Source organism: Syngnathus scovelli, chromosome 2, assembly GCF_024217435.2.
Source record: "Syngnathus scovelli strain Florida chromosome 2, RoL_Ssco_1.2, whole genome shotgun sequence".
Taxonomy (NCBI): Eukaryota; Metazoa; Chordata; class Actinopteri; order Syngnathiformes; family Syngnathidae; genus Syngnathus; species Syngnathus scovelli.
The window spans coordinates 9,987,771-10,011,182 of record NC_090848.1 but is presented as its reverse complement, the minus strand read 5'-3'; the positions used below and the strand labels follow the sequence as shown (position 1 = coordinate 10,011,182).

The window sequence follows — 23,412 nt, the reverse complement described above, 5'->3', positions numbered from 1 at the left end:
TGGCTGTCCATCAAAATCATTTTCCCATTATTTACTCCCAAATAACTATCACTTGGGAATGCAATTTTAACACACTATTTTTTTATGCTAACCAAAGTATGAAACCCCAACCCTAGTTTAAAACCCTCATTTGAAAATATAACAATAGTTTGAAACACTAATCCTAGTTTAAAAGTCTAATTTGAAACCTTGAAGCTCTAACCCTTGAAATGTGACTTTAAAACCCAATTTTGAAACCTCCACTAATGTATGAAACTCTTGTTTAAAACTCCAACCCTAGTTTGAAACCCTACTTGAAAACCCTAATCCTGCTTAAAAACCCTAATTTGAAACCTCAACAATAGTTCGAAACTCTAACTTGAAACTCTTAACTGGTCTTTAAAACTGTAATTTGAAACTGTAAAAAGTTTGAAACCCTAATTTAAAAAAATAACCCTCAATTTGAAATTTAAACCCTACTTTGAGACCCTTGCCCTTGTTTTAAACTCTAACCTTATTTTGAAACCCTCCTTGACAACCCTAACCTTAGTTTGACTTAGCACTACAAAATAGCTAATTTATTAGACAGTACATACAGTACAAGGCACAACACTTACTTGGATGTAATTCGTGACGCAGCCAGAGACCGTTAAAGGGCTCAGAGGAGCATCTGGTTTTCTCCATGATGTCATCAATCTCTGATTAATCATTAACTTCTGCTAGCACGTCAGATGCAATGGAGACACAATGAGCTGGCAACCCAATAACAAATAAACTGTGTGTGTGTGTGTGTGTGTGTGTGTGTGTGTCAAAGTCTAAGTCTGCGTTATTGTCAATTTCTTCACGTCAAGACATACAAAGAGATCGAAATTGTATTTCCTTCTATCCCACGGTGACAAGACATATTACACATTCAAGTAAACAATACAAAAAGTAAAAATAAGAAGGCACATACAATGAATAAATAAGAGCAATGAAAACTTCCAAATGTTTGTTTTGAAATGTAGCTCTTGTCACACTTTAACAGATGTAAGATAATAAGAACAACTTGGTGGAAATGGTGCAATTGTGCTTAACTTAAACTTACCTTGAACTTTTCTTTTCTTTTCTTTTCTTTTCTTTTCTTTTCTTTTCTTTTCTTTTCTTTTCTTTTCTTTTCTTTTCTTTTCTTTTCTTTTCACTCTCATCACGGTGTGTGAGTGTTTGACCTCCGCTGCGCGTTTTGATTGAGACAAAAGGCTGGCCGGGAGCGCGATGGCGTGTGCGCATGCTCTGTGCATCTTCATCTTCCTCGCCCTCAGTCTTGCGGTCGGACTTTCTTTTGGCGCAAACGCGTCACAAGCCACCACCGCAGCGGCACAATAACATTGGCGAGGTTATCTCGTAGAGGTGGGGACGCCATCTGCATGTTACGACAGCAGGCGCCGGGCTTCAAAGATGAAGGTAAGCGTCTCCATCTTGCTTGTTTTCTTCCTCAACGGAAGCCCTCTCAAGGCTGCAGCACAAATATAATTTGTGTATGATGAAGGTACAAGGCGTGGGGGTTTATTCGAAGCCTAAATAATGAACGGATAGATGTGCGAGATGATGCACGTGACGTGATGTGCTGTCAATGGAAGGACAAGATGAATGAAGGACGTGTTTTTTTTTTCCTCCCGAGGAGCATAGACAAGTGCAGTCAGTGTTCCTACATTTAAATTATGCTTGAAAATCTGATATTTTTGCACGGTTTTGTTTTTCATTTTGCTTTTATTTAATCTATATTTTTTTCATCTTGCTTTGGTGCTTTTTTTCCCCCCCAGAATTGCAGGACAGTTTAGCCACGAACAATTCTGAAAACCAGATCATTTGGGGGGGTTAACTTATGTTAAAGACAAATCAAGATTTATCCAGCTAAACCATCATTTTATTTGTATTATGCAAATTACAGTTACTAGGCAATAAATCAATGCTTACGTTAGTTTTTGCTGGTCAAGACAAACTTAGCACTGATTATCATGTACAGCAAAGTACACCGCCCTCCTTAGTTATCGGAACTACTGCTACTTTAACTTCTAATATTTTTAAAATATTATTGGAACAACATTTTAAAAAAGGAGTTAAACCCAACCTTGAATATAAATGCATTTATTCAGTGGGAAAAAAAATCCCACTTCAAGAAATTTTACATCATAATTCAAAGTGTGCTACAATTATTAGCACCCTTGACTTTGTATACAACCCCCTTTTGCCAGCTAAACAACACCTATTCATCGCCTATGTTTCACAAAACTGGAGACAACAGAAAGAGGGATCTTCAAACTTTCCTTTGCACAACCTCTCTAAGCAGGTTGTGCATCCTGGTTCCTCTCTTCACTCACCTCTTTAGCTCACTCCACCGATTGTCAATGCGGTTGCTGAGGTCTGGGCACTGAGATGGCCGTGGGAGGAGCTTGACTCTGTCTGGTGATCTATTTCTAAAATTAGCTGTATGAGAGTATGCTTCCGCAAGAAAAATGGAATTCATTTTAAGGCATCGGGGGGGGGGCAATAATTATGGAGGGCACTGTGTTTATACAGAGCTACGTGCTGTTGGGTAGTTAATAGTGGTGTTTTGTTTATTTTCCATTGTGTTCTTACTATTTTTGTGAGAGGGGGGGGTTCTCCCCCCTCTGTTGATATACAACAGAGCAGCTATTTGCATTTAGAAATGGGATTTATAATGTACAAATTTAAAACCTAGACAAAAGAAAATGTAAAACTGAATAGAAATTGTCCTCCAATTCACTGAACTTGATCAGAGGGAATACTGAAAGTTTTCTGTTTGCTTCCGTCCTTTTCAGCCCCACTAAGCAATGTCCCAGGCTTCTTCAGCGACTGTTTTCCGGAACTGAAATCACAGCCCACCTCTTTGGTGTAGAAATCAATCTGCAGCCAGTCAGCCAGCATGTCGCAGCCGTCCAGCAGAAAACGGCAGCCCAGGAACGACTGCTTGGACTGGGCCCTGTCCTTGGTCGTGTGCATGGGCCTGCTGTGGCCTCCAGGGGGGGCATCGGTGGCGCCCTGCATCTGCGCCTCCAACATCCTAAGCTGCTCCAAGATGAACCTGAGCAGCGTACCGATGAGCCTGCCGCTCTACACGGCCGTCCTGGATCTCAGCTATAATGACATTGTGAGGCTGAAGTCGGAGTGGACCACGGTGAAGCTCCCGAAACTCCGCAACCTGCTATTGAGCCACAACGGTATGATCTTCCTGTCTTCGGAAGCCTTTGTGAACGTGAAGCATCTGCGCTATCTGGACCTGTCCTCCAACAGCCTGCAGCATATGGACGAGTTTGTGTTTGAGCCGCTGGTCAACCTGGAGTTTCTCCTGTTGTACAACAACAAAATCACCCAGATTGAGCACTCAGCCTTCATCACCACACTCAACCTCCAGAAGCTCTACCTAAGCCACAACCAAATCTCCAGATTCCCCGTGGAGCTCATCAGGGAGAAGTCTCGTCTGGAGAAGCTCGACCTGCTGGACGTGTCGTCCAACAAGATTAAAAAGCTTCCTCTGGATGAGATGGGGGCGCTGCCTGCCTGGTTAAAAAATGGCCTCTATTTCCACAACAACCCGCTGCCGTGCCACTGTGACCTCTACACGTTGGTCGCCCACTGGGACCTCCGCAAGCTCAACTCCGTGGTGGACTTCAGAGATGACTTCACTTGCATCCTGCCGGGCCCGCAGAAGAATCAAGTGGATGTGTTCAGCTTGAGTGGCGACAGCATGAACTGCAGTACCTTTAAGGAGGCAGAAGAGGAAGCCTTTCTGGAGCAGACGCTGATCCTGGGCTGCGACACCAAGCGTAGGAACATGCTCAAGACCTGGATGCTTCCCGGTCCCTCTGCGCTGATTCCCGACGGAAACCAGACGGCCAAAGTCTTGTCGGATGGCAGCCTGCGAGTCAGTCCGATCCGGTTAGAAGACTCTGGAACCTACACCTGCTTGGCCACCAGCGAGGCCTTCAACGAGACCATCTATGTGGTCCTGAAGGTGCACAACTTCACCATGCACGGCAGTGGCGATACCCTCAACACGGCTTACACTACCTTGGTGGGCTGCCTGGCCAGCGTGGTCCTGGTTCTGGTTTACCTCTACCTGACGCCGTGCCGCTGCTTCTGCTGCCCCGGCAAGGCCAAAGGTCGGGGTGACGACAGCATCCGCTCATCCGTGCTGAGCGTGACGCCCACTCACGGAGGCGACCCCTCAGCTCTCAACCGGCATGTGGTCTTCACAGACGCCAAGGAGGCACGGGGCCAGAACGGAAAGCTGAACCCCAACGAGGACCAGGATGACGAAGAGGCGGAGGCTTGTGCGCTGATGAAAGGAACCAGGAAGAAGTCCGTCGCGGAGTCCATCAGCTCCGTTTTCTCGGACACTCCCATGATGGTGTGAGGGGGGTGGGGGCAAGATGAGGAGAAGGAGGAACAACACGCAGGATTGTTTTTTTTCCAGCATTCTAATGTGTAGCACTTACTGAATGACATACTGTGAAGGAACAAGGAGTGGACGTCTCAGGATGTTTTCCAGGTAACTGGACTCTTCAGTAGTTTAAACAACAACCCAAAGGTGAATGGAGGCAACTGCTCTCTTCTGAGTTATTGACCTTGAAGAGTCCAGTTGCCCTCCTTTTACTCATACGGATGACCATGATGCTGAGGACCTACACCGAGACATAGGTCAGGGTGTCATGGATGATATCAGGCCAATATTTGCAATTGCTTCTCGCCTATAGTAGCATAGGTACAGTGTTCCCCTGAGTCCTACTGCAAATAGCTAAAATCCAAGTAATTCACCCCACCCAAAGAATTTTTTTGTTAGACAAATTACAAACTTCACATAGATTGATACTTGAGTCAAGTGGAAAAAAGGAAAGCGACAGTAGCAGATGCACTTTTAGTCATTTATTGAATATTACAAAAAGTTCAACACTCATAATTAATGAAGTTGACATTAATTGGCCACGCGGAGCTCTTTTAAGGCACAGTACAATGCTATGAATTCTACCGTGTGTATGACCGCACAATTATTTTCTGCACCAAGTTGCCACGAGATGCTCTTTAACTTAGTTCACCATACTTCAATAGCACCAAGATGTCACGAGATAGCACCAAATACACTCACCGGACAGATTTGGCCTGAGCACAAAAAAGCAAACAATAGAGGATTGCCCTGAAAAATCCACAAATAGGTAAATTGGCGAGGAGAGAATATGTAGGGGAACACTATGTTTTAATCCACTACGAGGGTCAGACTGGCTGGCACCGACCTTGAGTCATCCAGAGAGGCACTCGGTAACAAAGGCTGGATTTGCATTGCACCCATTCTTATGTCTTGCTCTCAAGTGACCATGTGCCATGGCAGCCTTGAGAAAAACGAAAATGAAATTGGATAGCCTCAGACTGGGAATCTGATACATGTGGGACATCTGCCAATGTGCCACGTCAATGCCAGCTTGACATCCAATCAAATACGCACATCGCTGACATAGGTAGTACGTCTACATGCCCACGTCTGCACAAACACCTTGAAAAACACCCACTGTAAAACATGACAAATTACGTTAATACATTACGTTAGAGGTGTACAGTATAGCAGTGCTTCTCAACCAGTTAGTGTTCCATGGTTAAGGTATGCCGTGAGAAACTATCAGAGTTCATTCAACTTTATAACCAATTGGTATGTATCTTTGTTCGTCTATCTATAACTGACTTATACTGACAAACAGAACGAATATATGATCTTCTATTTGACTGTAGGAAGTATATTATTGATATACGTGGGCCTATCCACTTTAAGTAACTTTTTTGTTTGGTGCGGTGTCATGAGATTTTTTTTATTAACTTAAAATATGTGCCTTGGCTCAATAAAGGTTGGGAATCACTGCAGGATTAGATATGATGTAAATATGCTACATTAAAGAACGTTCAATATGGTCTCAATAACCACATTAGCGCTTTGTAGAATATCAAATATGACGCAAATACAGTGGTGCCTTGAGATACGAGTGACCCGACTGGAATTTTACAAGATCCGAGCCATCATTCGAAGCCTTCGTACTTGCTACAATCACACAATGATGCCTTCCGCTAGCACCGGATGTAAACATCATAGATGGGCTAACGAATTAGTCATGATGTTAAGCAGAGGATATTGGAACAAAAACGGTGTGTCAACACATGTTGACAAACAACAGAACACCCCGTGGGCTTGTTTTCATTAGCCTCTGCGAAAAACGACAAACATTACTGCAGAGTCACGTCTAGTAGTTGTGAAAGTCTTCTTTGTTTTCATGACTGGAATGAATTTGACTTAAGGCACCACTGTATGATAAGAAAAGTAAAGTGTAGCCATGTGGAAGTTCTCCTAATTGAAATCAGTGAAGAAGAAAAGTCAGCCCAGGACAACAAATACTGTTTTATGTATTATCATTTACTTCCATGTTGTCACTGCCTGGTGTTGATGCTTGTGTTATTAAGTGCAATTTGCATGTTGTTTCATGTGGATATAAACACAGTCATGAATCATCACGTAGAATCTATATGGAATATGGACAGTGGGTGGGAATTGGACCTGCAATGTAAATCCAGCCTACATGGATCCATCAGATAGTTGACAGAGACAAGTGTAGCATCAATATAAGGTCATGTATAGCCATAAAATAGTGGACCTATCCTTTTGTAGTCAGGTATAGAGTCATTGTTCACACATTCTACTCTGTATAACTACGCTGTGTAAGCCTTATGTGACATAACCTCCAGCAAATAAATACAGTATTGAATGCAGGGAAGCGCTTTGTCCGACTTGTGGTATGACAATAAGGCTACTTACACTTTACAGTCAACACTTGGGTTTATTAATAAAACAACAACTATGGACACCGTAGGCTTTATTGAATATGCAGATATTTACAATGTTTTGTGCAGAATGTAAGCGGGACGAAGCCAGATGACAATATATACTGCACTGTCCATTTTGGAACAAAGTAGATTTTATGGGTGAAAACACTACATGTTATTCACTGAAACACTACTGGACCTTCATGATGATAAGTCTTCTTTTCACACCAACAATAATTCAAAGCGATGAAGGAAAAACCATCTGCAACAGTTTGCGTAAAAATTAATAAAAAAATTAGAATAGCAGAGTGATGCCATGTAGGGTGATAGAGGGGAAAATGCAATTAAACACACAAACAAAAAAACATGCCCACTTTTGAAATCCTTCTCTCAAGCATTGAAGCAGGAAACACAATTCTTAAAGAATCATTTTTGGCAATTTGACAGAGCAATCCAAGTGCAGCACTATTAGTATTATTCTTTAGAATTATTATTACTATAAGAGTCCACACAAACTCAAGCATACAAAATAAGGGTCTCGGTTATTCCACCTATTGACTTTTAAATGTTCTATTTTAAATATACAGACTAGTCCTCTTACAGGGAAGCTAAACCATTTCAAAGGTTTGCATGAATCTTGACAATCGTGCAGTCTAAAAAGGCTGCAAATATACTCAAGAGCACCCCTTGCAAAAAAAAAAAAAAAAAAAAAACATCTCCTGACATCAGTTCTACAAAACAAATTGGCTCCTGCAGGAAATAGGTAACCAGGAAAGATGGACAAATTCAAACCTTTTTTTTTTCTCTCTACACCATGTAATTCAGAGGAGCATGGCCATGGCGTCAACATTTATTATGATTAGTCCAAAAACACCGGTTATAGAAAGGCACTAAACAAAAAAAGGGAACTTAAACTTGCAGTGTAAATTTTCGACCTAACAACTGCATATCTTCTAATCTGCAGCTGTCATTCACCACTTTGTCACTTCATGACAAGCAGACATGCCGCTCAACAATTACAGGATGAGGAGTTACATCGGTGGGGCAGTGCCCTCAGCATCTGCAGCGGGCGGTACGTTTGACTTATGGAAAGGAGTTTCCTTATAAATGAACCAGCAGTTGCCACCCCACAAGATGAAGTTAAGGAAACCAAAAATCTGCACACACACACAAAAAGAGGAGCAGAGGTTAATATGGGTGGACATCATGTTCGGCTTTATATATTTGACATTTGTGGCGCTTCACGGATGTGAACTTACCACCGAGGCGTTGAGTCGGCCCATGTGTGGCGTGGCGCCAGCCGTGCACTTGTTACCATCCTTGCACACTGTGAGAAGCGTCAGAATGGTGGACGGACTGGTGGACCACTTGACGTCGGTCAAGCCTTTGGCCCAAGCGGAGGAGGAAGCCAGCCACATGAATGCAAAGGCCGTAGTCAGCAGCAGGTCCTTTTACAAGCAAAGGAGTCAATCATTTTTTGGTGGTGATTTAAATTGCCACATAAAGTGGTGATAACAATTTGCGCTCTTTGACAATATAATGTTGATGACTAAACAAATATCTGGGCTTTCTCCTGAAACAAATGAACATTTTGGAAGTATAAGAAGAAGTCCATCCGACATTAGTGATAAACAGTTCTGGCAGATTTCCTTATAAATACACAAGTCAGAAAAACTAATCATTTTTGATCAGTCTAAAAATGTCATCATAAATACACTGTATACAGGAACAGTCACATGCTTTCAGTATGTAACAGAATTTAAAAGCAGCCTGGTGCCGTCAGTTGCCGTGACAGCCAACATTTCATTTACGCTGCTCTGTGAAGCCTTTTTCACACTGGCCATCTAAAGCTAACTTTTTCCTGGCTTGCTTTCCTGTATGTATAAGATGTATAAGAGTATATTTCTTATACATGTGCAAAAACCTTAAAAACACGCCATCACTATTCTGTGTAAAATTAATAGGGAGAAAAATATTTAATCTATTCTGGAATAAAGTGGTAAAGAAAAAAGTGACAAACTGTGAAAACTAAAGACTGACTTGATTGTTTAATTTCATAATTGATGGGTCACGTTCACATATGTGCCCTTCAAATTGTAAATGTATATAATTTGCACAATATGGCTTCTCGAAAGAGTTGGTGGAAAAGTTTATCGTGAGTGTGTGAAATGCAAACCCTTACAAACGTACCACAATTGGGCCACGACTAGATCCTCTGTAGAGATGCTGGAAGCCCAAATAGATGATGAGGGAGGCGGTGCTGTACAAAAACGCCAACACTCCGATACAAACGTAAAACTGTGCCGAAGATGCGTAATCTCCAGTCAGGTAGCGCACCACAGGCTTGGTTTGATTTGCAACACAGGTGGGAACATCATAAGGATGTTCCATCAACCTGCGTAAAGACAGGAAAAAAATAATGGCGAGAATGCAAAAGCACGCATTTTCTATTAAGAAAATATATAATACTAAACAAAAATGTCACACAAATATGACAACCAAAATTTTCTTGCAATATGTCCTGTGTGTCCCTACTTTTCTAAGCATATTTCTATTACTTTGGTGGAATAAGAATTAAGCAGATTAATTCACCCTTTACTTGAGAAACCCGAATGAACGATGGCATGACTGGCTGTGCTCACCTAAACGGGTAGTTGAAATCTGCATGTATTTCTTGAATCTGGCTGCCGAGGCACTGGACGTTGACACTGGTCGTGCCGCTGTAGCCTCCAGTTGTGGCAAAGGCAAATATTGCGAACACCTGCAATCACACACAGACACACACAGTTGTTTAATAGACAGGAAATCCATAAGCTAGTCATATCTACATGCCTCAAATTACTTTTATTTTTAACCTTGCAAGACACTATACACGTGCCTCAAGGTCACTTGACAATTTCCTAAAAATGCAGCAGACCCTATTATAAAAATATAATAGTTGTGGCACTTTTTATTCAATAATAATCGTGCAATCGCCAGGTTTTTTTTCCGTACTTGATTTTCGGTAACATCAAACTTGTATTCAGCCAATAGAATGGGGGCAGGAACCCTTAAAACTCGCTATCCTTCTTGCTTAGTCAAACAATAACTAGTGAATTACTGTTGCAGAGGATCTTGACTTTCATAATGGACGCATGCAGTGCATCTGAAGACGTTGAAAGACTATTCGCGGATTTTCGCCAGTCACGGGCGAGCCCGGTTCCTTTCCCCGCGAATAAAGGGGGTTCTCTAAACTCTAAAAAATAAATGTTTAAATACAGGAATTTCCTTTATGAAAGAAATGCATGGGTAGACCGCTAGGCGGAATGTATGCAGCGATGAATTAACAGCGATATCTAACTATTGGGAATAGTTTAGTATGCTAGCAGACATTAAACCAGCTAATTAGCGCACGGCATCACGGAAGTGGACAAGATGTAAACGTACGTCATTCCACTTTGCTGATGTTTTTAATGCTTTTAGCTCCTGAAATAGCTTCAAAGTCATTTTCTAGTCACAAGATCAGCGAAAAAATCAGTTTGCAAGCTGATTTTGTCGCTAGCAAGAAAGAAGGAATCACGAGCGATTCATTTAGGCATATGGCGAGAAACTAAAACTTACCCATTCGAGCAATCGGATAAACGCCAGAGGCTCTTTGAGGGGACCCAAGTCGAGAGAAAATCTCGAAGACAACACTTTCTAAGAGATCAAAGAGAAAGAGCAGAAGTTACTTGAAGGCGTATTTGTTGGAATTAAAGTGCTGTGCTGTAATTGTTGTTGTTGTTACCTGGGCAACAGATTCCATCGTTTCCCCACAGGAAATGATCGTGGTGATTCTTTATTGTCGTGAATGCTGAGCGCTAATTTTTATTCGCCTCCTGTGAGCTTGTCAAAACTTTTTCTTCAACTTCAGCCAGAGGAAGAGTGACGAACACGTGACCAGTGACGTGGACCGAAATTATAATATGTGTCAAGGCGTTGTGAATCCCACTGCAGTTCTAGGTAGGACACGCCCTACTGCATTTAAGACCACGAAAGGTATTTTGCGACTTCAGAGTGACGAAGTGGCGGGGTTGTAATGAATCACACTTACCGACTTGATTGTTTTAATTTTTACTAAGTAATCTCATATACCATAATGGTCTACGTTTCATTGGGCGTATCCTTCCTGGATGCAACAGCCAATCACATTTTAGAAGGGCGTGTCTATGCCAAGAAATGTAGGTGGGATTTATTTTAACGCGTCATGACGCAATCGTCATACTTATGATGTCGACATCGACACCATATTAGATGTGGCAAAGTCAAGCAGTTTTTACCCCATTCAAGCAAAATTGTGTTCACTTAAACCTGGAGGCTACCTATCTGTACACGAGATTGAGATACCTTTGAATTTGCTTGTGAAATTTCAGGGAAGGAGCAAGTAGAGCAAAAAAATGAAAGAGGAAAGAGCAGAAAAAAAGCAAATCCCAGAAATGCAAAAGAATTAAGCTCAAAACCTGTTTTGAATGTCACCGTCAATTTCTTTTTCTATAAGGGAAGTGGAACAAATTATTAAATGAAGTTTTCCTCAAATTTCAAAATGTGCTCTATCGAAATGATCCCCATTAAATATAAACATATTAAGACAAGACATGTATACCAGCATATCGAGATGCAAGGCATGCAAAGCATGAAGTTTGTGAAAGCCTTAAACTTCAGCAAACTTGTTCAGCCACTTTTTAATTTAGGCAGTTTTTATTTTTTATTTTTGCTGCTGTGCATGACGGGAACGTGTCAGACTGGTTTTGCTGCCTGGCGAGTCAACAAGAGCATAATCAAATAACTTGGAGAGAGAGAGAGAGAACATTATCTGCTCCTCCCTTCCTTGCCAAATCCTTGCATTTATCCTCTGAAGCACATTTGCGATGGGATTACATGGTAATATCAGATACTACAAGAGATTTATTACATATGCATGATCTATTTCGTTAATAACTTTCTTGCCATTTGAAACAGAGAATATGAAGAGTTTGTTGCCCTGTCACACACATGACTAGCAGTCATGGGTTTGCGCGAACTCTTTGCCCCATCGTCACATGCACACATTATTTAATCATGCACACGCTCACACACACAATCAGTGATACATACAACGTTATCAAATATATATTTTCCCAAATCTGAATCTTAATCCAGGAATGGATTGGCAAGGCATGTTGTTCTCCCCCTGCCCCCCAAAAACATAATTGACCCGTTCCGTGACCTTGGAAATTCTGTCACTGTGCCATTGTTACCCTACGTATTTTTAGTTGTCCAAAGTGATTGATTGGAGCAATCCCTCTTAACTCTGGATAATTTAATCTACGATCAACCTCATGCATGTTTTTTTATTTTTAATGCGTGTGTGTGTAATGGCCCCATAAAATCTGCAGAAAAACACCCAACTTGCATGGTCCACAAAAAAAGATAAGGCGGCATCCCCCAAAAGAAAAATCAGGTGTGTGAAGCGGATGTAAACCTACTCATTTGTCAGTTCGATTGAGTATTTAAAATTAAAATGGAAATCAGTCAGAACAGTTGACTAACATCAAAGGTTGAGGTCGTGAGTTTAGGATGAAAGTATGAGCTTTGTTTTGTTTTGCTTTATACACACTACAGCTTTGCTCTCAACCGACCCTGGAAGTCTATTGACAGCCTTGTCTATTGTTACCGCCTGATAAAGACACCGCCCCCAATCTAGAACCAACCAATCAAATAGAGAAAAGGGGTGGAGCCACATGAAATGTCAGCCAATTACGTCCAAGCTTCTCGGTGCGCGGAGGTACAGAGCCATCAGGCACTATATTGCCTACCCGCTTGGTGTCAAGTGGACCATCCACAGTCTTCGGAGTTGAGCTTCGTCCGTCAATTATTTTTTAAAATATATTGATTACGTTATTTTGTTAATTTTCGGCCCCATCTGACTCCTTTCAAATTGTGAATTTACAACTGTCAAAGGCGTTTTTTTGTTGTGGCTTTCATCCGCACCACCACAGCCTGTATCGACCTTCAATTTTAGGCTTGAATTTTATTTATTTATTATACACGGTTTTATTATCTTATTTTTTTCAATATATGGTTGTTTAGCTACAGTGGCGACAAGAATGGGACTTTCGTTTCGTTGCTTCTTGCTGCTTTCCCTTTTAACTCTGTCAGCCTGTACGGATTTCCTCCTGGATATTAACAAAGCCTCCGGACGGACACTTTTACGAGATTCGAACCGAGCCAAGCAATCCGCGTTCGCCCGTTGGCGTCACAGTGTGAGGAAAAGGAGCGCCCCGGCGGACGCCTCTTGCGACGCTCTTCAAGGATATGAGGCCAAGTTGAGCAACAACACGCACCGTGTAAGTTACCAGCCGCGCTCCAGTTACACTGTGGACGGCCCAGGTAGGCAGGTAAACTAATTGGCCCTGTAACTGCGGCTGGATCGCAGGTGTCGATCGAACGGAATGCGTGGGTAACGCAATATGGCAGCACAGCGAAATCCGTAAAATAGCTGCTAAGGTTCATGAACAATTGTACACCACTTAATTGTTGTCTGAAATGCAGGTGATTATCACAAGGGTTATCAAAAATATCAATATTGCAAACCATCATATTGTATTAATATCGCAAAATGTTTGCCATGGAAGCGAAGGTTCAGGAACACTAAATGGCGACATGATTGATTCAAGAACAGAATGTCAATTTACACTAATTGGCCCCTCAAATGGTGGCTGGAATAGAGGTGCCGAACACTGTTGGTTGGACTATATTACTGATAAAGCAAAGTTTGTCAAATAGCAGGAAGACCAATTGGTTTTAAAAAGGCGACGAGATTGCAGGTGCAAAACCGTATGGGTGAAATGCATCTATATTTTGCACTGTATCAAATCAATTCACCAATGTCTAATTTAGCTTTCCTGGATCTCAGCTACTAATTGGACTTAAAATGGTGGCTGGATTGCAGATGGAATAAAATATAGCTATCGCTATTCAGAACCTTCACTATTTCTCGGGCTCGTTATAGCCTGACTAAATGAAGCTCCTCCCATCTTTTTATACAAACTGTCAAAACTGTCCTCCTTATATCTGACCTATTTGTCTTGTTTGCAAAAATGTCAGTTCTGGAAATGGTCCACCTTTTGTTGTGCCAAACCTTTTTGCTCAACATCACTACAACAATGATGTGATGATGTGATGCCATGGAATGGCTACAAAGCATTTGCTTGTCATTTAGCCTTCTGTTGTGTTGTGGGCCAAATGGCCTCATATGAACTCTCCTGTTTGTTCCTCTTGAACAGCAGAAAGGAAGAATTATTTATCTGAGGTGCATAATGTGTTCCTGTGTCGCATGTCTCTAAGTATTTGTGCAAGATTTCATCTCAACAATTGTATCGTTGGTGTACAATGTTGGGAAAGGGTAACCCGCTATACTCGCTGCACTGCTCTCAACCGGTTTCGCCGCTTTGGCGTTCTGTTGTTGGTTGTTCCAGTGATCTACGTTGCGTATTTTGCTCGAAACCTTTTTGAAGCTGAGAGCTACTTTTTGGGAAGGTTATCAGATAAACATTTTTGAAATAACACATTTGCTCAAATGATCTTGAATAATCTTCATAGTATATAATATTGTTAATTTATGTAAAGTCACAGATCTTGTTTATGATTTCTCACAATAACAGAATTTTATCCGATATCTGTGAGGGCTAATTATGTGGTTCTTGGGGGATACATGGGAGCCATGTTAGTGAATCCTGCTCTAAACTATTTGCCTGACTGGAAAGGAGCACAAAAAAGTGAGTGGCCTTGTGACCGACTGTGTGCTAGTTATTAGTTAATTAGTTTCTTTCCGGTTTGAAGACATCCAACAGTCGTGGTTCCTATTTAAACATTTCAAAAGCAGTTATTTATTTACGTTGGAAACATTTGATATTTAACAATTACATAAAGATATTAAAGGTGCACAAGAAAAAAATAACAATTTAGTGAGCTAATATGGTTGCACAAGCGTGCACACTTAAAAAATTACGAATTACATTCAAACTCAGGTTAAATGAGGGTCAACATTTAAAGTGCCTCTGATTAGCCCCAAATAAATGTCAGATGTTCTAGTCGGATTTTCCTTTCCTAACAATGACATTAGAAAACCCCAAAATATGAAACATTACTATGAACACCATCTATGAACACAAAGCGTGTATGTATGCGATGGTTTAAAAACTCTTGGAGATGATGAGGAACGAAGCAGTTGGGCCAGGAAACTGCGCAATTGTGCTCAAGCCCAATCCGTCACCACTTGCATCCCTTGCACCATCCCTTCAGGCAACCTTGAATATGTGCGTGCACAGTAATGTCTCGTGTGGAATATTTAAGTTAACCTGAATATTTACACCAGTTGGAACTTGTTATAGTCTTATCACTAACCTGGTTAATTCAGAGGAAAAGTTCTAAAAAAGAAGCTTTGAGGCCCTGTTCTTGTTCATTTCTGTTTTGGTCTTAAAACATGTTTTTTGTTTTTTAGCATACTTTCAATGACCTGAGTGGATCAGTGTCACTGGCTTGGGTTGGAGATGGCACGGGGGTAAGTCTTACATCACAAATGTTTTTTTTGTAGCTTGTATATTATTTTATTTGCCTGACGATACAGTGCTACCTGAATCACTCAGCTGTAATCCATTCTATGTCTCCTTCTTGTGGCAGGTCATCCTAGCTTTGACCACATTTCAGGTTCCCTTCTTTATGCTCAACCTAGGACAATCTAAACTCTATCGAAGGTATTTGTGGCGCTGTCCCATCTAATGTCAGACACGGCGAGTTGCTCTCTGATTTGACACTGATGTCATTTCTTCCAGCGAGGACTACGGTAAATCCTTCGAGGATGTCACCGACCTCATTAACAACACCTTCATTCGATCAGCGTTTGGCATTGCTACTGGCCCTGAGAATTCTGGAAAAGTGAGTCAAGTCCACTTGTAGCCCGTGTTGAATCTTTTTGGATTTAACAATCTGGATTTTGTACCACAATGCGGCAGGTTATCTTGACTGGCGAGGTGTCCGGTTTTCACCGCTCTCGGGTCTTTGTCTCAAGCGACTTTGGAAAGACTTTCACCCACCAGGAGCTGCCCTTCAACCAACACTCGGTCTTCTCGTATAATCCTGAGAATTCCAACGTGCTGCTGGGCCTCAGCGACAAAGTAAGCAAACAATAGTCACCTAGTATAAAGAAGACATTGACGCCTGAGAACATTTTGTAACTGTGAAAAAATCCTGAATTATGTCGTTCAACATGTACGGATTCAAACTTGACCTAATTAATTCGGGATGTCCGACATGCCTTGTTTTTTTATTGCGGCGCCAGCAATAACTTCTGCTTGTCAATAATCAGTCAAGTGTTGACACAGAGTACATTTATTAACACAGTCCAAGTTTGTTAAGGTTCATCGCTCTGAAGTCAAACAGCTTCAGCTTCTTGTTGGGTTTTTTTGGTCCTCAGAAAGAGCTGTGGCTGACTGAAGATTTTGGCCGCAATTGGAAAAAGATCTACAACAACTCTGTGTGCTTGGTGAAATGGTGAGAGACTCGCATTTTGTCAATAAGCCAACTCACTTTTAAGGTGGACAAATAGTCCAAATATTTCCCAGATCATTTTTGAAAATAGGCCTCTAACAAAACATTGCCTTGGTTGTTTAATTTCACATTTGATGGTTGGAAAGTCACTCAAACAATTAGGATACAGCACATTCCAAAGTCCACTTTTAACTTTCATTTTCTGTTCATTTGGATGTGGCAGAAGTAAACATGTTCTATTCACCTTCTTGTACACAGAACGGTTGATATACAAGATGTAGTTCATGCCCTAGTTAATCCAACTTGATTACTCTCATTACTAATGTGAGACAAACAAGTTCACGTCAATTCTCCGGGGGGTTTCCTTGCCGCTCCAGCAGCTCCACCTCTGCAGTAAAAGTTGCCTGGCAAGCAAACTTGTTTTTTAGAGGCACTTCCTTGTACACACAGCAACAGTCAAAAACAAATATTTAGGAAGGGCCCGTCTCATATGTTGCATGTTACTTGAGCCGTACCGTGTTCTATTTGTCTCAATAAACCCACAACCATTTCTTCCTTGCTGCAGCACACGTTTGTTTATCATGCTTAATTAAAAGCCTGTTTCTCCTTTAATTCCAGGGGGACGGAAAATACCATCTTTTTTTCTGCCGTTCGCAATGGATCCTGCAGTAAGTGTTCCAAACCGTCAATGATTAAACACTTCATTAATGCCTCACTGCTACCAGTTGTTGCTAGCGTACAGTTTTCATTACTAAATTGCCCCTTTTGTGTTATTCAGATGATCATGGAGCACTGGAACTCATGAGGACGACTAATTTCGGGAAAACGATCAAGACCGTCGCTACTAAGATCTACTCTTTCGGCCTCGGCGGTCGCTTCCTGTTTGCTTCTGTGATGACAGGCAAGGTTGGTATGGGGCTAATCATAATAATAATAATAATAATAATAATAATTATTATTATTATTATTATTATTATTATTATTATTATAAAATGAAAAGAATTGCACATAAATGTTAAATAAAAAGATGGAAGTGTGTGTGTGATGTCATGGTCAAACGCAACCTTTTCACTAAGATTCACTTCTGTGTGAAAATTGTTGCCTTTGGGACCTAATGGATGTTGGACCATACTTGCTGGTCTGTGTATTTTTCTCAACTCATGTCAGCTCTGGTGTTACTTTGCAGGCCACTGAGAGGATGCTCCATGTGTCGGTGGACCAAGGCGACACTTGGAACATGGCCCAATTGCCTGCCATCGGTCTCGAGCAGTTCTATTCCATCTTGGGAGCGAGCGATGATATGGTTTTCATGCACGTGGATGAGCCGGAAGGTCGGTCCAGTAACCTGGCACTTTTATCTTAGCAACAGGTGATGGTTACATTACCTGTATATGTTTCTTCAGATGATGGCCTCGGCACCATTTACGTCTCAGATGACCGGGGCACCGTCTTCTCCAAGTCACTGGAGAACCACCTTTACAGCACCACAGGGGGCGACACTGACTTCACCAACATCACCTCCCTGCGAGGAGTTTTTACCACCAGCGTCCTGGATAAAGGTAGCTCTCATCATGTGTCTCAAACAAGGGTCCCTGAGCCGTAGCTTAATGGGGTCTCCAAAACAATGAACAAATGACATCATATTTCAAAATGTGCATACATGCATGTTGTTTCAGACAAGACTGTGAGGTCTGTAGTGACCCGTGACATGGGAGGGGAGTGGACTTACTTGCATCAGCCTGCCAACATCAAGTGTGACTCGCAAAATGTAAGCCCTTTTATGGTGAGGGGAATGAAGATTTTTCATTTCCAAACGTTATTTTCAATAAATAGATTTTTTTCTTTTTTAGGAATAATTTCCAAAATAGCTGTTATTTTGGAAAAACTGTTGTATCAACCCCTCCCCCCCATAGAAAATGAGCATTTCCAGTTAAGATAAAATCTTTTTTTGAGCTAATAGTTTGTGTTCTACAGAAAAACTGGCCAATTGGCGAGCTTGCCAATATCGCTGACTGTATTAACATACGTTTGATTTAATTTCAGCAGTCACAGTGGATTTTGGAGGTCCTCTTCCCATGTATTAATGCTACTTTGTCTCTGTAGGAACAGTGCCATCTCCACATCCATGCGTCATACAGTACCGCATTGAACCTCAATGTCCCTATGCTGCCCCTGAGCGAACCAAATGCTGTGGGCTTAATATTAGCTCATGGTAATTACACTTTCAAATTTTTATTGATCACATATTTGATTTTTGATGCCTGAATGGACATTTATGCGCTCATCTTCGCAGGGAGTGTCGGCGATTCTGTCTCTTCGATGACACCCGACGTGTTCGTCTCTGATGACGGAGGCTATACGTGGATGAAGGCACTGGACGGCCCGCATCATTATGCCATTCTGGACTCGGGTGGGCTGCTCGTAGCTGTGGAGCACAGCCCAGATGAACCGGTGGACAAGATCAAGTGAGTGTTGCTGTCACATGCTGTAGCAAAAATGTCTTCTTTATGTTTTCTGAGTTTGTCCACTCTTGAACAGATTCTCTACGGATGAAGGACAGTGCTGGCACACGTACACATTCACTGAGGAGCCTATCCTCTTCACCGGCCTGGCGTCGGAACCGGGCGCCCGCTCCATGAACGTCAGCATCTGGGGCTACAGAAGCGGCATCCTCAACCAGCATTGGGTCTCCATTACTATCGACTTTCGGGATCTCCTCACTCGAGACTGTGAGTGACGGGCTCCATTTTTGATTGGGGCTATCCCAGCATCTACAATGTAAACAAATATTACAGAAGGAAGGGCACGTGAATCTCTGAAACCTGTGTCTCTCAAAATTAAATGTGCATGCTCGCTGATCTACAGATGTGACATAGTGATAAATGCCCACACAAAATGAAAAGAATGTGGAAATCACGGATATATAACTGGAACATTGACCATGAAAAAGGGAATTTGGGGGCCACTATGTAACTTTTTGTGTTTGTTGACTTTCTCTGTAGGTGTGGATGCCGATTACGTGCAGTGGTTGTCCCACTCGGAGAATATCAGCGACCCCAACAACGGCTGCATCCTGGGCTACAAGGAAACATTCCTGCGTCTCCGTAAGGATTCCGTTTGCTGGAACGGACGAGATTATTTGGTCAGCACGCAGCCGACGCCTTGCCCATGCACTTTGGACGACTTCCTTTGGTAAGACGGAAGACGCATTGATTAGTTACATTCGGAGCATTTAGTGCCTAAATTTAAATTTGATAATGGAACATTTATGAATGTATGAATTCATTGAGGTACTGTGGCATTTGTTGGCTTCAAGGCTTCTTTTGTGATGTCCTTTCCTTGTTGATACAGTGACTTTGGATTTTACCGCAAAGAGAATAGCTCTGAGTGTGTGGAGGAGCCAGACATGAAAGGCAAAGTGCTGGAGTTCTGTCTGCACGGTCGAGAGGAACAACTGCGGACTCAAGGGTAAAAAAACCTTGCGTGACCTCAATTCAGACAGCATCGAAAAAGATGTTCTTTGTCGAGAGCCGGGAGCCGAGTGTTCAATCTATTTGATTCATACATTGGAATTTACATTGCTCGCAAAAAAATTGGGATATTGGGCTTTCAGATGAAATTTCAGGATTAACCTAATATGTTGTTTGTCTAATAATTAGATATATCAAAGTTATTATTATTATTTTTTTTTAGTTTTCCTTAAGTATTATTTGTAGCCTTATTTAATCTCGCATGTGTCATATGCTTAAATTAGTCAACTTTCTCTCCACAGCTACAGGAAAATCCCCGGTGATAAATGTGAGGGAGGTACGATTCCTGTGCGCAATGAGATTGACCTGCGTGTGCATTGTGTGAGTGATCTGCTCAACTCGGAGATCCAGGTCAGTATAAGTTCTAGCTTCCTTTCTTTTTGTCTTTGATTTTTGGATCTTTCAAGTGTCCTTCATTTATGTTTTTCTTTCCTCTTTTGTCTTTTCTGTTGTCTTTTTGCTCAATTTTTTGAAAGGGGAAGTCAACCCCCGAATTTTCTTTGTGCAGTGAAATTCACCCGTTTCACTCCATCTCAGGGGCGGCCATTTTTCAACATACTGTCAACTAAAACTGATGTTATTTTAAGTGGCCACGCCCTAAGCTGTATAAAAATGTGTGAATTTTGCTGCTTAACTCATACGCAACTTTAATCAGAATGTGATGTTTATTGTCATGTTAGACTAAAAGACCACTCCTTTTGTTATTATTATTATTTTGTTACAGAAACAAGGCCACCACTCCTCTACATCTGTCGTCGTCGTGATAACGATAATAATCATGCTACTGAGCATCGCCGGCGGAGTCGTCTTCATCAAGAAATACGTCTGCGGTGGCAGGTTCGCATGAAATTAACACTCTTCTTGTGTACCAAATGTGTCTTATGCATGTTAAATTTACTGCTATTGGGAATGAGTGTATTTTCTTTGAGAGAATTTGCACAAGTGATACTTCTCTGCCATCTTTTAGGCCCACATATTTAACGTAGCATGTATGGAGAGGTATTTACAAATCATATTGACTATATATGTGCCCTAACATTGAGAGGTCCATCGTTTGCAAATGTGTACCTTGACATTGACAAGTAACTAGTTTATTTGTATGCAACGGACAGATCTGGAACGTGTGGCTTGTGTTCTGTGCAGGTTCTTGGTCCACAGATACTCAGTGCTGCAGCAACACGCCAACGAAAACACAGCAGAGAGTGTGGATGACAGGTTGGACGACCAACTGGAGAGCAACCACCGCGTCAACGGAAAAATCGACTTTCACGACGACTCTGATGAGGTAGGCTGACGTGGGTGCGGCACGGCCAGCAACTCGTAAATGATTTGTGTCGCTCAACGTGTCTGTGATTCAGTTTTAGTAACATGATCGGTTTGGTGATAATAATCTTGATATATTTTCCTAATGTTTCATCTCAAATTCTTTTCCCATTTTTTTATTTCAGGACTTGTTGCAGTAGCAGCTAAAATCAGTCAAATCATCTATTCTGGAGGAGTTTCCGGCTTCGCACTTTAGCGAACAGACACTCTTACCATCGCACTACTTCTTCCTTTGGCTTGAACTTTGTTCTGGTGTCACTCAGCTGTCTTCTTCCTAACTCTAACGAATGTACATGCTCAGAAGTGAGGAGAAATTGATCTGGAAGGAAATGCATAAGATTTTCTACCTTTCAAGCAAAAAGCACAACTCCAAGCTTCCATTTGATAGCAATAAGATGTACGTACTTATTTCCATGCATGTCAGTAGCGTCCATGATGTAATATAGCTCCAGATGCTATGCTTGATAAGTGAAGGATGAAGAAAAATATTCAAGGCAAAATTTCATCTGTCTCCAAGTTGGACCACAAGCCTCAAAGTTTCTCATAATGATCAGTTATCCAAGAGTATATTAAATAGAGCTCATCCTCAATAAGGTCATGTTAGGGTGAGTCTGTTTTTGCTGATTGTGTGAGGGGCGGATTACAACTTGGACTGGTCGCCGTTCAATCAGAGGGCACATGGAGACAATCAATGGACTTTTAAGAATGTCCTGGAGCTTTTTGAGCCTTACCTTTGATCTAAAAAAAAATATTGGGTTCTTGAACCTTAGATGTCCAGAAACTTTTGTGGTCCAGCAACCTTGGATGGGAATTGCAGGCAGACAGACAGACCATCTTTTAGCATGGCACAACTTGAAGGCAGTACTCTATTTGCAGTTTTAATAGCACAAAACAAAGGAGTTATAACCACAAGCTTGTTTGTCATGATGTCAACAGTTTTGTACTCAAAAACAAATTGCTATGCATCTTATTGGTGGCTACAACATGAGTTGGGATATCATCCATGGATTTTGTGTAGGTAATTAGTCAGGACAGACAACATGAGCAATTTAATTTTGGAAATGTTGTAAAACAAGACAGGCTTACAGATAAGGATGTGTAAATAAGTTTGTTTTCCTTTTACCTTTAATGTACGTTTATACTGTAAATTCATATATTGGTACTATTGATACAGTTGGCTAGAATATGAAGTCTTGAAGGATGCTCATTTCTTTTCGCAATATTAAAGTGAGTGTCCAGATGTCTCGGTAGCAACTCTCCACTATTCTAAGAATAATCAATGAGAGCAGAACTATCTAAATTAGTTACACTGTGACATCACAATCAAACTATTTTTTGAAGGGCTCAGTTGTAAACACATTTGGAAATAATCAGCTAACAAAAGATCAACTTTAATTTGACAGTTGATGGGTGGGCAAGCACTCCAGACACTATTTGTATACATAATGTTTAAATAGTCAATGTATGTAATGTCCCATTGATATGTTCTTTTTTGTTCCTTCTCCTTGAGGCATTTGCACTTCTCTCATACCTTTTTTCTATTTATTTGTGCTTTGCATGTTCAGAGTGCAGTTAATGTGGTGTGGATCTTGTTTGAATTTATTTTTGCCTATTGGCTGAAGTCATTTTTTTAACATTCAGGCTTTTTTTGGATTACCATGATTTGGATGACTCCGAATCTCCACAAACGTAAACATTTTTAGCGAAGAAATTATTTCTAATATTGAGACAGCGAGTTACATATGACTGAGGTGATGCGATTAGGCCAAAATGATATGCGATGCAATTGCATTCTTCTCGTGATCTATAAATGAGGTATGATTTTTTTTAAGGGTTAATTGTAAATATGCAATCTTTGTATCTGCTGTTTGTATCATTTTTGACAATTTTATCTTTGGGTTTGCCAATAAATTTCTGTTGTTCCTCTACTTATGACTACTGCTTAACTTTTTTGTTGCTCTTAAATAATTTTTTTTTTAAAAAGTTGGTTAGAATGTCGGGTTGGCTCTCGGCTAGCAGTCTCTTGTGGCCCGTTTGTAAAATAAATTGTCCACCCCTGCTCTACATAGACAGTAATATTGTAAAGCAACCTTTTACTTTCACATTCGACGAATGTGGTATGAATGGTAAAATGAAATATATTAGTTTTGGAAATAATTTGCCCAACACTTCT

At 41.2% G+C, this 23,412-nt stretch overlaps 3 protein-coding genes across 4 annotated transcripts; 2 read left to right on the top strand and 1 right to left on the bottom strand.

The window, feature by feature from the left end:
• The first annotated feature begins 1,221 nt into the window (after positions 1 to 1,221).
• amigo1 (adhesion molecule with Ig-like domain 1) lies at positions 1,222 to 6,141 on the top strand. The gene is made up of 2 exons (XM_049752822.2): positions 1,222 to 1,422; positions 2,802 to 6,141. The coding sequence occupies exon 2, from the start codon at positions 2,906 to 2,908 to the stop codon at positions 4,394 to 4,396; it is 1,491 nt and encodes a 496-aa protein (XP_049608779.1). The 5' UTR covers positions 1,222 to 1,422; positions 2,802 to 2,905; the 3' UTR covers positions 4,397 to 6,141.
• A 732-nt stretch (positions 6,142 to 6,873) lies between these two features.
• Positions 6,874 to 10,780, bottom strand: sypl2b (synaptophysin-like 2b). Its single transcript, XM_049752850.2, has 6 exons — positions 10,607 to 10,780; positions 10,441 to 10,518; positions 9,483 to 9,601; positions 9,031 to 9,235; positions 8,100 to 8,288; positions 6,874 to 7,997 (listed from the first exon to the last, which is right to left on the bottom strand). The coding sequence occupies exons 1-6, from the start codon at positions 10,622 to 10,624 to the stop codon at positions 7,872 to 7,874; spliced, it is 735 nt and encodes a 244-aa protein (XP_049608807.1). The 5' UTR covers positions 10,625 to 10,780; the 3' UTR covers positions 6,874 to 7,871.
• Positions 10,781 to 12,635: 1,855 nt separating this feature from the next.
• On the top strand, positions 12,636 to 23,167 carry sort1b (sortilin 1b). 2 transcript variants are annotated; one of them, XM_049752792.2, is made up of 20 exons: positions 12,636 to 13,184; positions 15,341 to 15,400; positions 15,520 to 15,593; positions 15,672 to 15,774; positions 15,852 to 16,013; positions 16,313 to 16,389; positions 17,005 to 17,054; positions 17,165 to 17,292; positions 17,573 to 17,717; positions 17,790 to 17,945; positions 18,063 to 18,154; positions 18,496 to 18,598; positions 18,680 to 18,851; positions 18,925 to 19,115; positions 19,389 to 19,578; positions 19,738 to 19,854; positions 20,159 to 20,267; positions 20,641 to 20,753; positions 21,060 to 21,201; positions 21,365 to 23,167. In XM_049752792.2, exons 1-20 carry the CDS (start codon positions 12,945 to 12,947, stop codon positions 21,377 to 21,379), a joined length of 2,439 nt encoding a protein of 812 aa, XP_049608749.1. In that variant the 5' UTR covers positions 12,636 to 12,944; the 3' UTR covers positions 21,380 to 23,167. The 2 variants fall into 2 exon arrangements, with proteins under 2 accessions (XP_049608749.1, XP_049608748.1); XM_049752791.2 differs by having other exon boundaries at positions 18,490 to 18,598.
• Positions 23,168 to 23,412: the final 245 nt, after the last annotated feature.